The sequence below is a fragment of the Hippopotamus amphibius genome, chromosome X (genome assembly GCF_030028045.1).
Source record: "Hippopotamus amphibius kiboko isolate mHipAmp2 chromosome X, mHipAmp2.hap2, whole genome shotgun sequence".
NCBI lineage: Eukaryota > Metazoa > Chordata > Mammalia > Artiodactyla > Hippopotamidae > Hippopotamus > Hippopotamus amphibius.
In genome coordinates, this window is record NC_080203.1 from 124,840,786 (window position 1) to 124,856,240 (window position 15,455).

General features: G+C 38.7%; 1 protein-coding gene across 3 annotated transcripts in view; it reads right to left on the reverse strand.

The window, feature by feature from the left end:
- Positions 1-3,061: 3,061 nt before the first annotated feature.
- Positions 3,062-15,455, reverse strand: part of GLRA2 (glycine receptor alpha 2) — a 192,620-nt gene continuing 180,226 nt past the window's right edge. For 2 of the 3 annotated variants that reach the window (XM_057718623.1, XM_057718624.1), the window contains exon 9: positions 3,176-3,454. In XM_057718623.1, coding sequence (XP_057574606.1) covers positions 3,176-3,454 — 279 coding nt within the window. Of the gene's footprint in view, positions 3,455-15,455 lie in introns of all 3 variants that reach the window. The other variant, XM_057718622.1, reaches the window with a different exon arrangement.

Below are 15,455 nucleotides of genomic sequence, written 5' to 3' on the forward strand. Positions count from 1 at the left end.
TCATATTCATTTAATCTTTATTGGAAAATTTGCTTTCAGAATTTGGCAGTTATGTTCTGTGGCATAGATGAGGAGCTTAATGCTAATACTGTTTGGAAGGATTTTTAAAAATCTACAGCCAGTCTGGTTTGTAGCATCCGTTTTGGACCAAGGTATTTGAGAATGTCATAAAGAGTCTTAAGCCTAAGTCATCTCAATCTGTTCTTAAAACCAAGTGGCATGAATAAAAAAATGTTTAAAAGACAAATCCCCCAGTAATCCATTATCTGAAAAATGGTAGCAGTAGTTGGTTATTCCTTGTCATTGCTTGACGGGGAAAAACTTATGTAACTTTGTCAATAAGTACAGCATAGCCTCCTTCATCAACTTTTTTCCCTAGTGATAGTAATAATATTCAGTGAGCATTTGAGCTTTGGCAGGCAGTGCAGAAAACCCATGGAAACACCATTTTCTTCCAGAAGCTTCCAATCTAATGAAAACTGGTAGTAAGTTCTATTCCTCAGAGCCATGATTTTACTCTTGAACTATTTTCTTTCAAATACTGTTGTGAAAGAAACGTTCTCGATAGAATCTCCAATAATATTACAGGGGAATTATCTATTTTGTCAGAGTATGTGGTGCTCAAAATCTTTTCCCTGAGATTTTATTTATATAACCCCAATTCAACAGTTATTTCCATTGAATGTGGACTAGAATTAGAGAAAAGTCAAGAACCCCTCTTGCCATCCAGGATAACTTTACTTACTTGAGTGGCTGGCAAATATGCTTAGAGGTGAATATTTAAAAAAATTTTCTAATCTGTGGACCACCCCCTACCTCCGAAAATTATAGGGTATACACTTTGCTTAGACATGATCGTTTAGCTTAGGATTTTCCCCCAAGGCACCACCCATCCCACCATATGTAGCATCAGGGCTCTTCCTAGGACACTTACGGGGTCAGGCCCATCTTTGGGAGGCATTTTAGCCTCAATTTTAGAGGAAGAGAATTGAGACCAATTAAAGACTTTGCCTTCTTTGTTTGGAAAGGAGAGAGCAATAAGACAGAAATAGTGTTTTAGGAAAGAGGGACAAAGCATGGCACAAATTTTGCCAAAGCCAGAAACTGTGTAGCTTCTTGCCCAGTGTAGTGCAGTTCATAATAATAATGATTTTATTATGATATGTTATTGAGAATTTACTGTGTGTTAGACACCAAGCTGATGGCTTTACTAGCATTTTTCTCAGTTCATCCTCTTAAAACTCTATGAAATAGGAACTACTCAGAAAAGTCGGGTAACTTATCCAAGATAACTTATCCAAGATAGGTGGCCAAGCTAGTCTTTCTATCTCCAGAATTCATGCTTTTAGCCGTTCTGCAATATTCCTCTCTATGGAAATGATTCAATACTTGAATAGGTTTAAAAGGCCATAAAGATTACTTAGGAGTCCACATCTTCCTGGAAATTTTATGATGAATACCTTTAGTTGAGGAAAATCTACAAGGGCCAAGATGAGTTACCTCTGTTTCACTGGGGTTCTCAGAATTGTTTTTCATGGAACTCCATTCCTGACAAAATCGGGATGGATAGGTGGACAGGTTGTTTAAATTTCTTTTCACTTGGTATTTTATGATTCCTCAGTGCTCTTGGAACTTTTCCATATCTCATATGAAGTATCCAGTGTTAGATTCTGCTCACAATGACTATTAATACTTCCATGTCTCCATTTCCCTGTTTCTACAATGAGAATAATGTACTTTTTTCTTTCTTTGTGGGGATACTATAAGCTGCTATTATATTACAAAAAGTATAACAGCTATATAAGTGCTTCAAGTTTATGAGGAAGACCAGAAACAAAAATCCAAGTTACCATTGTCATCTAACTTATTTACATTGTAATGCAAAAATGGAAAGACTCTTGGCTTCTGTGGCACACTTAGCTTTATTGAAATTGAACAAATATTTTTAATAACCCCTTTTACAGCACATGTAAAATTTAATTTTTTCATTATATTTTTTACAGGTTGTCTTTTATCTGAGTAAGCAAAAATACGTCTTTTTTTTTTTTCTTACTTAAAACATGTAGCCAGGATTCAAACCATGTAGCTCTGGTACCAAAAAGGCAACGGGTTATGAAAATCACAGTACAATTTTAAAATTATTTAAGTTAGTTAAGGATGTTTCAAACAATATTCACTTGGATTGACAGTAGAAATCATGGGTCAGTTGACATTAGGACTAATAGTTATACCTACAGTGAGAGCAGAAATGGGAAGTTGAAGCTAATATGAGCTACACCGTTCAGGACACATCATCTCCATAAATACTGTGGCTGAAAGGCTGCGATGGCTACGTCACACTTGAGCACTTAATTGCACGTAAATATAGCCAAAGTGAAAAAAAAAATGTAGTGTGCTAACTTGGATCTAAAAGAACATGGGCATTTATTTTTAAGAGGGCATACAATCAAATCGATTTCACAATACACAATTCAAATCCCCGAATTACATCTAGGAAAGAAAAAGAATATTAAAATGCACACCTACACAGACAATAAAGTAGAAACCTGTTTTTTGTGATTGGTATTTATTTTTTGTTGTTTTCTCGATAAATAGAAATTTTTTATGATCCACAAAAGAATTTCTCAGGTGAAACACCAATTACAGACATTGTAAAGAACGTAGCTCAGGAGGCTTTTTTTTTTTTAAAATGAGGCAGCATTTTCCTGAAAAAGTTTGGTCCTCAATTCACTATAGGCTAGTCACTATGGTCAGATGGTAAGCATTTTCCGTGTGTGTGTGTATGTGTGTGTTTGTATGCGCACGCATGTGTTTAAGCTATCTTTTCAGTACCAGAATGAGTCAAAACCAAACCAAACCAAAGATAAATAGCCCTCAAATACTTGACCTTGCATATCATGTCTAATTAATGCATCATCTGAAAGAGCAGTGCTAAAGACTATGAAGGGAATTATGCTCACGTGATTCTGCAACACCTTAATTTTGTGCAAACATGTTCTTTCATTGCCCAGATAACTTATCTTTATCCATGTAAGTGCCAGGAAACCCGCCCCCATGATCCTCCCTCCCCCCTCCCCCTGTCTTCTCCTCTGTCAAAGTGATATAAAGACAATTTCACTGTGTATTTACAAGCACAACAGTTAGGCAAGAAGGTCCCAGGGTCTGAAGAGCACATCTATTTCTTGTGGACATCTTCATGCCGAATAATCTTGTATGTGATCCAGTAAAAGATATTGAAAATGAGGAAGGCCAATGGGAAGGCAGCTCGAGAAATCGTGTCAATCCTTTTTGCCCGGTCCACAAACTTCTTCTTGATGGCATCTGCATCTTTCGGGGGCTGTGGGAGCTGGTTGGCAGGTGTGGCCTTGACAGCTGTTCCATCTTTCACTTGAAGGCAGTGACCCATCCCATAACCACTGAAATTAAAACGACTTTCACGAGTAACATCTTCTTCCTGGAAGAATAAAGACAGAGGAAGCACAGATTGGTTGTCAGTCAAATCGGATGGAAGATGCTTAAAATTCTTCGGAAGTAAAAGGATAAATCACAGTTAACTGGTAGTGTGGGAGGCTTTTGGAATGGGGAGTTGTCTTTCAAGTTCAACTCAATTATTCATGGAACAGATACAGTTCATTAACTTTTCAGGCTGAGAAATTAAGGGTAAGAATAATGACTCTGTGGTCATTTTAATTAATTAACAAACAGAAACACCTACATTATATTCAGCACTGACTTTCCCAAAATCTAGTTTATTAATCCAGAGCTTTGAATAGACTGTTTTAAAGCCAAGTCTCCAAATCCCAGTATTATACTCTAAATCTATGAAGAGGACTATTTGTTCATTCACTCATTCATTCATTTACCCATTCTTTTATTCAACAAAGCATTTACTGAATCTCTGCCCTGTACCTGGCCCTGAGCTAGGAACTTCTAGTGTTGTGGCTCATTCATAGCCCAGTTCCTTCTGTTAACATTGGCTTTAATGTTAGTGTTAGATCTAAGATTAACCCCTTAAATGTATACCTTTCCCCTTCCAGCCCTCTAGTTTACCTCAGTCATGTAGCAGAGATTAAATATTCATTGTTTGATGTTGAGTATTTCTACCATGGCTAATTTTTCTAGTGTCAGTTTTTTACATTGATTCTTTGACTATTCATCTCTACCATATTTAAACATATGTCATTTTAGCTGATGTCAGTGGTATTTTGTATTATTTTTCATGAATTAGATAAAAGACTGAAAAATTGTAACCTCACGATAAAGAGTTAAGACCCTTCATAGAGACAAATGTATGGAATTTGGGTGTGTGGTTGGGTTGAAAAGGTGGGATTGAAATGGCCTGCTTAATAAAAATTTAGTTCTAAATAGCCATCAATTGAATCATCTTCTGCAACTCGATTACTGCTTTCTACAATACTGTGCCACCCCTTTGAGTCACCAAAGACACTGCACTCTTTATCTTGCTAGAGAATATTATTATGTTAATTAATTTGGTTATATTTTTCCAAAAGACAGTAAAATTTGGTATTAATTTTATTTCATCAATGTTTATTGCATGTTGGTTGTGCCATCACACATATAAAAGATATACTGAATGAAGGACTTTTTAATTTTATCTTATTGGAGTATAGTTGATTTACAATGTTGTGTTAGTTTCAGGTGTACAGCAAAGTGATTGAGTTATACATATACATGTATTCATTCTTTTTTAGATTTTTTACCCACATAGGTTATTACAGATTATTGAATAGAGTTCCCTGTGCTATATATATAGTAGGTCATTGTTACTTATCTATTTCGTATATAGTAGTGTGTGTATGTTAATCCCAAGCTCCTAATTTATCCCTCCCCCCCGCCATGTTTCCCCTTTGGTAATGAGAAGTTTGTTTTTGAAATCTGTGAGTCTGTTTCTGTTTTTATAAATTAGTTCATTTGTATTATTTGAATGAAGGTCTTTTAACATGATATTAATGGGAGAGAGCCCAACTTTAATCCAAATGGTACAGCAAGGACAAATTTAGGTCAGGAAAATCAGGCCAAATCTCTTCTAATAAAGTAACTGTAAAACTACTCCTTTATAAAACCATCTTCCCAGTACTTTTATGTATATGAGATTGTCCTGCACGAGTTGGTTCAGGATACTCTGTCTCATTTCTTAACAAGATGTGATAAGAATTTTTCATTCAGCAATTAATTGTTGAGTGTTAAGTCTATGGCGAACATTTTGCTAGATGCTGGGAGATGGTTGATGAAGTTGGACAAGAGCCCAACCTGCATGGAGCTTTGAGAACCCAGTGGAAGTGGCCAACCTAAAGGCATTCTCATATAAGGAAGCTGGCTGATAAAACTGAGCTGGACATTAGAGTACTTCCATGCGCTCAGCTCTGTAAGCTCTAGAATGAAGATTTCAACTAGACTCAGATTCAATTAGCAAATGTGCTTTCTTTTGTCTTAAAATGGGAATGATATACTTTATGGGTGCAAAAGTTGCAAATAAGTAAAATATTTAAAACTGTGGAATAAACAGATATTAATCATTACAGTGTCATTGGATGACTTATTAGTTAGCAGGAAAGGGAGCACACAGGTCTCTAGGAGGAGGGGACTTGTTAGTCACATGTGTTATAAGCAGTCTTTTTCCTCCTACCTATTACTAACTGGTAATTAGATCTTAACCATTGTGTGAGAGAAGTAGAAATGGTGTCAATTGATTTAGGAAATAGATCCAGACTAGGAGTTTGGCTATTTGGGTTCTAGGCCTGGATCCAAGGATTATAAGCTGTGTTAACATTGGCAAGATATTTATTCTTTCAAGGACTTGGAGACCTCATGCCAAAATGTTGAGGCTGTACTAGGTCCATGGGTCTCAGCTTTGGCTGCTAGGGAACTTTTACAAGTATAGGTATGCCTGCCTCCCCTGCCAGCCTCTTCTAGATCAACTGAATGAGAATCTCTGGGAATGAGAACTGAGAATCCATATTAAAAACAAATCCAGTGACTCTAATGCAAAAGGTTGGAAACCAGTGGCCTAGGTCAGCTCTTAAGTCTAGCTCTAAAATGCTGAACCTGGTCTATGTTATTAAGTCTAAGATAACTTTTCAAGTGGAAACAACCCCTCAAAATACATTTCCCCTTATCTGCCTAAATTTACCGAGCTGTTTTTCCTTTCCACATCTGTAGAATCTTATAAATTGCTGTTCTCACCTCTTTAAACACTTAGAAAGTCATGATTAAGTGTATAGTTCACTGCCTGAGTGAGATAAGATTCTTTTAAAATTCCTGGGCCCCTGAAGAAATAGAAAGAGTAGTTAGCTAGTAACCTGTTTTTAGCACATGAAACAAAAGGAAACCTAAATACACACATCCATGTTTCTTTTCAGACTGACTCATTCATTTAATTTCTGTAGTCTTTCTTCTCAGATTGTGAATGGACAGCTGAAGGGATTAACTCATTCAATTAACTAGCAGAACTAGAATAGAATGATGCCAAGTTAGGTTATTATTATGTTGTACATTGCCATGCAAACTGTGGGTGCTTAATAAACGTTTGTTAAATAATGAACAAAGGGAATTTTAAGAGCGTTTTCTCTCTGCTTGAAAATACTTTCCCCATTCATTCAACAGTATTTCAAATTATGCTTCTGAGCATAGTTATGACTAGTTAAATCAATTCTTTAAAATTCTCCATCACAAAAATAAATGTGTCGTAGGTAGAAATTATCCATTTAATTTTTCATGTACAGGAGATATGAATGCCAGTTTAAGGGTCTTCTTGTTTACCATTATGACTCATTCGATGCATTTTAAATATAGAACCTTAAATTACCCATGTCAAAGGGTATAGTCTTGATTTAGAAAACATAATTGCAACCAATTTGAATTTTTGTGTTATAATGAATGAGTAATTGCCTTTATAGCAGGTTCAGAATAAAATGTTGTGGTAATATGGCAAGATTCCTATATGAGGGCAAAATGGAGATGAGCTTGAGTCATGGATAAACTAAAGCTAAAATAAAGAACAATCTGTAGGCATAGCTTAGTTGAATGTATTCATGGGAAGAGTCGGTGTGATCCTCTCAGTGAGAAAGGAATTTCAGGCATATATTCTCTGTTTCTTCTAATTAGCCAGAAAACCAATTACTTAATTATTGCTGCTGACCCGCCATCTTCAGTATCTTTGAGCAGTAAATACTTCTAGCTCATTCTGTTTTGTTATTCACTGATTAAATTTCCACAGAAAATGAATCATCCAGTCAAAGTGTCAGTGCATACAATTTCTATATCCCACTTTGATAAAATCTTCTTAAATCCTACCTGCTGTAGGAAGCACTGCCATGGCACTATGCAATTCGTTGGAGACTTACCATCTTATTTTATTTATCCTACCCATCAGTTTTACTTATTGCAAAATTTACCCATTCCTGTGTTTTGAATAACTCTTGTCTAGATGTGAAATTGAACCTAAAGCTCACAAGAATTGCATAGTACTGAATTGTTTGTTATAAGCAAATAATTTCAATATAATTAAATAATATGGGATTTATACAATGAAAGATTTCAGCGGGACCCATATTTCCAATTTTTCTTTTATGTCCTAGAAAGGAGGAAATAAAAGGACTCCTGCAGAGTGGGGTGGGAGAAAAAACTCTTTCCATTCTATTTCTCACCCAGATTCTTTGATTGACTCTTCACCCTTCTTTTGGAATAGGAAGTGGCACAGTTGGAACTGAAGGTTGCAGTGAGCTTCAATCAATGCAAGGACATAATGGAGTCTCCAGCCCTCCTTAGGAAACAGTGTGAGTCCAAACACAAGCAGGTTTTCATCAAAATGTCCCCTGAACAAATGAAGGCTGGGTGATGCGGTCACCTAGCCTTGGGGAAGAAGGATGGCCTTGAGAAATTCTCAGTTCTTATGGTCTCAGTTTTCTCCTCTGTATCATGGGGATTTGGGAGTAGATATGAATAATAAATAGATATCATGTATTGATTATAATTATATACCATGCACTTAAAACTACAGTCAGTCCTATCACCAAACCATCACTACAAATCACATGGTTTTAGGGGAAATTGAGACCAAGAGAAGTTAGGTGGCTTCCTGAAGTTATATTGGTAATAAATGTTGAACCTCAAATTCACATCAGATCTGTCAGGTCCCCAAACTGATTCCAAAGACTCTGGAAGTCTTCAGTTTTTATGAATTTGTTCCTATCAAGCCCCAAATGGCTTCCATTCAAGATTATGAATGAAGAATCTGACTGAAATTTGTGGAACAACAGATCTGAAATAAAGTAAACCCAATATAACCCCTTGTTGCTTAATGACGTGTTGAAATGAATTAAAATTGTCACAGTGTCATTTTGGGGCAGACAGTGAATAGCACTTTTTCCAAAAGAAAAGCATATCAGTGGATCATCTCTTTTTCAATGCAGGATATCATTATGATTGGTTTTTGAAGAAGACGGAACTTCTGATGTTCATTTCTTGAGCACTTGCCATTTATGTATTCATATTTCCAACAAATAATTCCTTGAGCACCTCTTATGTGCCAGGTATGTGGTGAGGATACAGCAGTGAACAAGGAGATGAAGTCTCTTCGTTTTTGGAGTTTACATTCTAGTGTGGAAAACAGTAAAAAGTAGAGAAATTATATGCACACACACATACAAACACATATTTATACATATATACACAGATAAAACACTCCCACACATTTGTACATGCACAGAAACACACAGAGATAATGATGGATGCTTTGAAGGAAAGCAATCAAGGTAAGACAGTTAAGAGAGATAAGTGGCAGAGAAATGGATGTCTTAGATTGAGTGGTCAGAAAAGTCCCAAGGACATGCCAGGCAGTGTGCCATTTGCCAGGAATCCAGTGGTGAGCGAAAGAGATCAGACTCTTGACTTCAGGTAGTTCTCACCCTTGAGGTGAAGATGAACATTCATGAAAGAATCTCATGAACACAGAATTACTAACTATGATAAGGGCTCTGAAGGAAAATTATAGGGTGCTAAGAGCTTGATAATGGGGGTCCTGGTCTAATCTGGCAGATAGGAGAAGCTTTTCCCTGGGGAAGTGATTTTTCATTAGAGATCTGAAAAATGAGAGGCCTTAAAGAGGGGACAGCAGAGTTGGGAGGTGTCTGAGATAGGAAGGTTTGCTGCAACTGAGAGATGGTAGGATGGCTCATGGAATGCAGAAGGAAAGTGGGGTGAGACAAAGTTTCAGAAATGACCAGGGGCTAGATTACTTAGGGCCTTGCAAACCATGGTTTCAGTTTGGAGCTTTATCCTAAGAACCAAGGGAAGGAAAAGATGAATAAGATCTTGGATTTGGGGGGGATCATAGAGAACCAAATAGAGAATGATATGAGAGAGATTCTTGAGATATCTACAAAGGTTTATTGGAGCTCAGGTGAACCTGAAGCCTTTAGAGTTGGTGAGGGTATGGATGATAATACTGCTGAGATATACAAGGCAATGTGCAAATTATCTATGACCCCTCTAATCTGAAAAAGACTCTAGTTACCTATTGGTGTTTAGAATTCATTTCCAATTTTTTTTTATTATTAAAATTTTTGCTTCCCAATCATATTAAAAAATAGGTAGACAGGAACTCTGGACTATGATAGCTGATTTCCATCACTGTCTTCACTCACCAAAGGGGAAGCTCCTAGGAATGTGTCCAAGTCATCTCTGTAGCCCTCTTCCCTGGCACGATGCTGGCCTATGAGTAATTAAAAACTGTGCTTGGTAAGATCCTCTTGATTCTGAGAAAGATCTCAGAAAGGATGTGCTCCCTGGGGGAAGAGAGGGGACAGCAATTGTCTCCTAGCTGATCTCTCTTTCTTTGCCAATCGCAGTCCTTTCTGTGGCCTCTGGATCAATCTTGCCCCAAAAAACTTCCATTCTATCCCATTCACTGCAGACTCACTAGCCTTGACATTGTAGAGGAGCAGAGGAAACACTGGGATAGAATCTAAAAGGCTCGGGTTGAATTCCCTCAGCCCGTAAACATTTTTGCTCTTCTATTTCCTCTTTAAAATGAAGAGATTAGCCATTTGGCCATTTTCTGAGTCTGAGTATAGGACTATAATGTTGGCTAGTATATTGCCTTGAGACTAATCTCTAGCTGGTTGATATGTTTAAGACATTCTTCCAAACTGCAGACTAGACAGTATGTAAATAAGGATCTTGAAGTGTTCTTCCTCCCCCTGCCCTGATGCCTTCTGCTAGGGTTGGCCTTGTGGGCATGCATACTGTGCCCTCACTCGCCCCAGTGGTTAGAAGGGTCCTATACTTGGTTTAATGCTTTGCTCTAGCCATTTTGAAATTCATAATGATTTTCGAACAAGCACCCCACGTTTTCATTTTGCACTGGGCCCCACAGATTTTAAAGCCAGACCTGCTTTCTGCTCTTGTGGAATTGAAGGAATGCCATTGGCCCATTGCTTCCATTCCTGGCTTAATACTTTTCAAGAGTTTCTCATCTCCTTAGTGACCACTCCCAAGCTCCTTTGTGACATTCAAGGACCCCCTATGTCCTGCCTTATACCTACTTTTCTCATGGGGTTTCATGGTCTTTGGCTTTATTCTTTGCATAGAATACTCCTCACCTCTCTCCACCTGGCGAGCTCCTGCATGTCCTTCAAGACTCTACTCATCCCATCCAGGATGCCTTTTCTTGACCCCTGAGCCTGGGCTGTGGGTTTCTCTTCAGCTCCTATAGCACCGGGTTACATGCCTCGATAATGGAATCTGCTGCATCATACTTTAAAATCAGCTGTTTACACGTTGACCTCTTTTATGTGACCTTCAAGTGCAAGGACCCAGTTTTGCATATTTTGATTGCTCCAGTACCTAGAACAAATACTTGGCTAAAGCTGCATATATTGATTACTATATATAAGGTAAATGCTTCTTCAATGAATGTTGGAAAAAAGTCTTTCATGATATGAAAAATGCTTCCCTAGCGTATTTATTGTATGGCTTATTTTTGCATATTGAAGTTATATAAAATTAGGGCAAACCTAAACTCGACAATGCCACTCAAGAGCCTGAGGTATTTATGATCTATATTTGAAACACTGTCCGTTTTTCTTTTGGCCCAGTGTTAAGCTAGTGAGCAGCCTAGATTGTGTGAAAATATGTAAAATTAGATCCATCTTATTAAGTCTTAGCAAAAAAAATGCCTACTTCTTTGCAAAGAAAATAAATGGAATAGATGAACACACCAGAAATAGTTTTTCATTTATGCATCTATTCGCAAATCAAAATAATAAAGCTAGGTAAATGATCGGCCAGTATGTATTATATACACGCAAGTATTTCCCCAAATAAATGAGACTTTATCAGTTATTACTCATAGCAAAGACTAAGGAGTATTTGCATAACATTAAGGGTATTTGAATTCATATGCCATCCATTTGGGTTTGGTGAAGAGAGTAAAATTCCTATAAATCTACAGTCTTCGCCAAACATCAGCCTTAAGTCTTGAAATTTTAATTAATGGAACATTTTTCTTCACAAATCTCTTAAAACAAATTAATACCTGCACTGTGGTGCTATGCACCATTTCTCTGTCATCACACAAAATCTCTTTCATTGCCTCAATCACACATGTTATTTTTACAAGCCTCTCTGTATATATAAAAAGAAAAAAGCCAGCAGGGTTCCTTATTTGGGACAAAGCTCGCCTCCAATAATGGGGGGAAGATACGTGATCAAAAGAGGACAAACAGGGCTCTTTTGAGCCTGGGATTCCAGAACTGTGGAGTTGCCACAGCCCACAAATGCCTTGCAGGGGTTGGGGCATTGGGAGCTGAGCTGGGCTAAGACTCCTAGTTATCCATGAAAACCCGTCTGTCTTTCCTCTTCCAGTGGTGGGTCTTTCTTGAACTCAAGTTTGCTTAACTATAGCACTGTTGACATTTGGCGCCAGGTAGTTATTTTTGTGGTACAGAACTGTGTTGTGTATTTTAGGATATTTAGCAGCATCCCTGGCCTCTACCCATTAGAAGCAAGTAACACTCTTTCCCCCGCAGTTGTGGCAATGAAAAATGTCTCCAGACATTGCCCAGTGTCTCTTGGAGGGGGGCAAAATTGCCCCTACTTAAGAAGCCCTGCTTTAGCTGGTCACATGTGTGCCTGGGGAGACTCTATTTTCCAGCCTCCCCTGCACCTGTGTGGGGCCATGTAGCACTTCTAGTAGCAGGAAGTCCAACCAGCTCAGTCTCCAAACCAGAATCGAGGCACTTCTTACCAGCCCCTCCACTCCAGGCTGGTCTGAGCCACCTGACAGTGGCTCATCAGAATCATTTCCACCAGAATTATACTGTTCATCTTTGACTTGATCCCCTGGCTTCTGGACCTTCCCTCCCAACAAGAATGTCTATTCTCAATCCAGCAACTAGGGGGATCCTGTTAAAATGTGAGTCAGGTCAGATCTTCATGAGCTCAAACCTCCAGTGACTCTCACCTCAGTAAAAGACAAGTCCTTGTGATGTCCCCTTTACCTCTCAGAACTCAGCTTTTTTTGTTCTCCCAGGTGTCAGCAGACATTTTCTATAAAGGGCCAGGTAGTAAATAATTTAGACTTCATGAGCCATCCTGAAGTATAGGTCCCTTTAATGTGTATTTTGAATCTAATTTTCTAAAGTGAAATATATACTTCACTCTATTTTGGACCACACCTCACCTCCAGCACCCTATTTTTTTTTTAATTTTTTTATTTTTTTATTTTTTGGGGGGTACACCAGGTTCAATCATCTGTTTTTATACACATATCCCGGTATTCCCTCCCTTCCTTGACTCCCCCCTCCTCGAGTCCCCCCCACCCTCCCCGCCCCAGTCCTCTAAGGCATCTTCCATCCTCGAGTTGAGCTCCCTTTGTTATACAACAACTTCCCACTGACTATTTTACAGTTGGTAGTATATATATGTCTGTGCTACTCTCTCGCACCCTATTTTTTAATGGACTGGAAGTAATTATTTAAAAATAATTATTTGACTTTTGCTCAAAATCTATAAAGCAGAAATGTTTTCACAATGTCAGCTGCAGTCTTAGAGAGTAGTTTAGAAATCATAACAGGATTGTGATGTTTTGATGCCTCGAGAGGGAAGCAATGCCCTGTATATGGAAATTCTTTCCTAGTAGTCTCTGTCAATTCTGGTCTGGCCAGAATGCTCAGAAAACACACTAAATTCTAAGAAGCATGAAGGTGAACATCTTCCATCTGGAGTATGAGCTGTTCGATTATTAACATAGTTTGCCATCTGTTCAGGGCTCAAAGTGAATGTTGAGACTGTCTACACAATGCAGACTGGAGGGGATGGGTGATCAGCGGGTGAGCCCACTGCCAAACTAAAAGCAATAACAACAGCAGCAACAACCCGTCCTCTCAAGCATTCACTTCCTTTCTAAGGTGGATGAGTGTGACGGCCAAATTCTTCAGACCATTATCATGCTTTGATCCATATACATAACATACACACCTGGTGTCAAAAAGCACTGTGTGAGATTATCTGTTGTTTACCTGACAATTCCACTCCTGTAGAAGTGCCTGCCTACGGCTGGGAAGAACTGCATTTCCCAGAACTCTCTCCTTGATTGGTTCCAGGTGAGGGTTTGCCAGTGAGAGGAACTGGGAGATTTGAAAGATACAAGGGAAGGAGAGGCCATTATTTTGGGGAGTCTTTGGTGGTTAAATGAGGCTGCTTTGTTGGATACAGTGGCATTCCAGACTTTTCTGTGGGCTCCCATTTTATGATCCCACTTTGGATGCCAGATATGGTAGCTTCTCAGATTTCCCCATGAATACCTGCTTTTTCCCCCAGAGCTTCAGCTTAAAGTTCTGTCTTCTGACTATAGCCTTCCAGACCTTCCTTCCCCCAGTTACTCCCATGTTTATATAAACCGTAATTTCTAAAATAAACCCCTTATCCTAGTAGTATTATAGTATCTCTATTTTCCTGACAAAACCCAGCCAGATACAGATATACAGGTAATCTGGGCTTAAAAGTACAAAACAGCATCTTAATGCAAGTTACTGTAGTTTTCTTCAATTAAGATTTATTGAGCATCATAATGTACAAAGAAATAAGAGTACAAAAGGCAGAGTCCTGCCCTTGAAGTCAGTGTGGGGTTGGTGGAGGGGGTCTAAAATACGTAGACCAGCGGTTCTCAACCAAGAGTGATTTTGCCCCACGGGGGACATCGGGCAATGTCTGGAGACATTTTTGGTTATCACAGTGGGCCAGAGGGTGCTATTGGCATCTAGTGGGTAGAGGCCAGGACACTGCTAAACATCCTATAATACACAGGACAGCACCTCACAACAAAGCATAAATTATCTAGCTTCAATTGTCAATAGTGCTGAAGTTGGGAAATCCTGATATGGACAAATGACTCCAATATAATGTGATATCTACTATGATAAAGGAATGTACAGGCCATGGGATACTATGGAAGAGGTGATGTCAGGCCAGAGTCATTAAAGGAAAGTTAGATGGCACTTCTTTTTCTGTAATAATACCATGGAATACACTGCTTCTGTAAGAATACATGAATATTACATATATGTTACAGAAAAGTGAATGTAAAGGCAGCCTCATTTGGTTCACTGAGTCTGCTTTTTAGTGCAACTACAGAGCAGCTCAAAGACACTTGTCTATGCCATTTGGCCAGGTGTTAGTATCTTTTAATCTCCCTGTATCTTAATCAGGGAGGATTTGTTACAAAGGATGGAAATCTGCTCATGACAGCTTAAATGGGGAATTTCTTTAGGAAGTTACTATGAAATGAATCTCCAAGGGTAGAGAAGCAGTGCCCTGTAAAGGTAAGAAGCCTGGATTCTAGATCCAGAACTCCTGGTTTCCAGTCTTGGCTCTGTCACTAACCAGTGTGGGAGCTGGATAAGTCACTCAGATCTCTACCTGCTTCAGTCTCCTCTGCAGTAAAAAGGAGACTAATGGAATCTTCCTTTTAGGGTTTTTGAAAGGATTCAGTGAGCTAGTGCACACTACGGGCTTGATCCGTGCCAGTATATATGTACTCAGTAAATGTTAGCAACGATGATGATATTGATGGTGGTGTAAGCAGGGCTACCAGTCCAGGAACTCCAATGAGCAAGTCAGGAAATGAGATTATTCACAGTCTCTCGGGGCTGTCATTCTTCCCCATTTCTGCTTTTCTCCTTTTAGCTTCCTTTACTTATACATATTTCAACTGGGCCACCCCAACCTCAACCCTATGGGAACCTTTTCAACTCAAGTCCTTACTATCATCTAATTAGAGCACTCTTCATTCAAATTCTTAAAAGAGAGAATGTCATTGATATCCCAGGTTATGGACTGTTGTCCTTGAGTCATTGGATAGGAAAAGGGGTAGGAGATACAAACAGGACAGCCTGAGTTCAGGCTAGGGGGCAAGGGAACCCTTCCAGCATTCT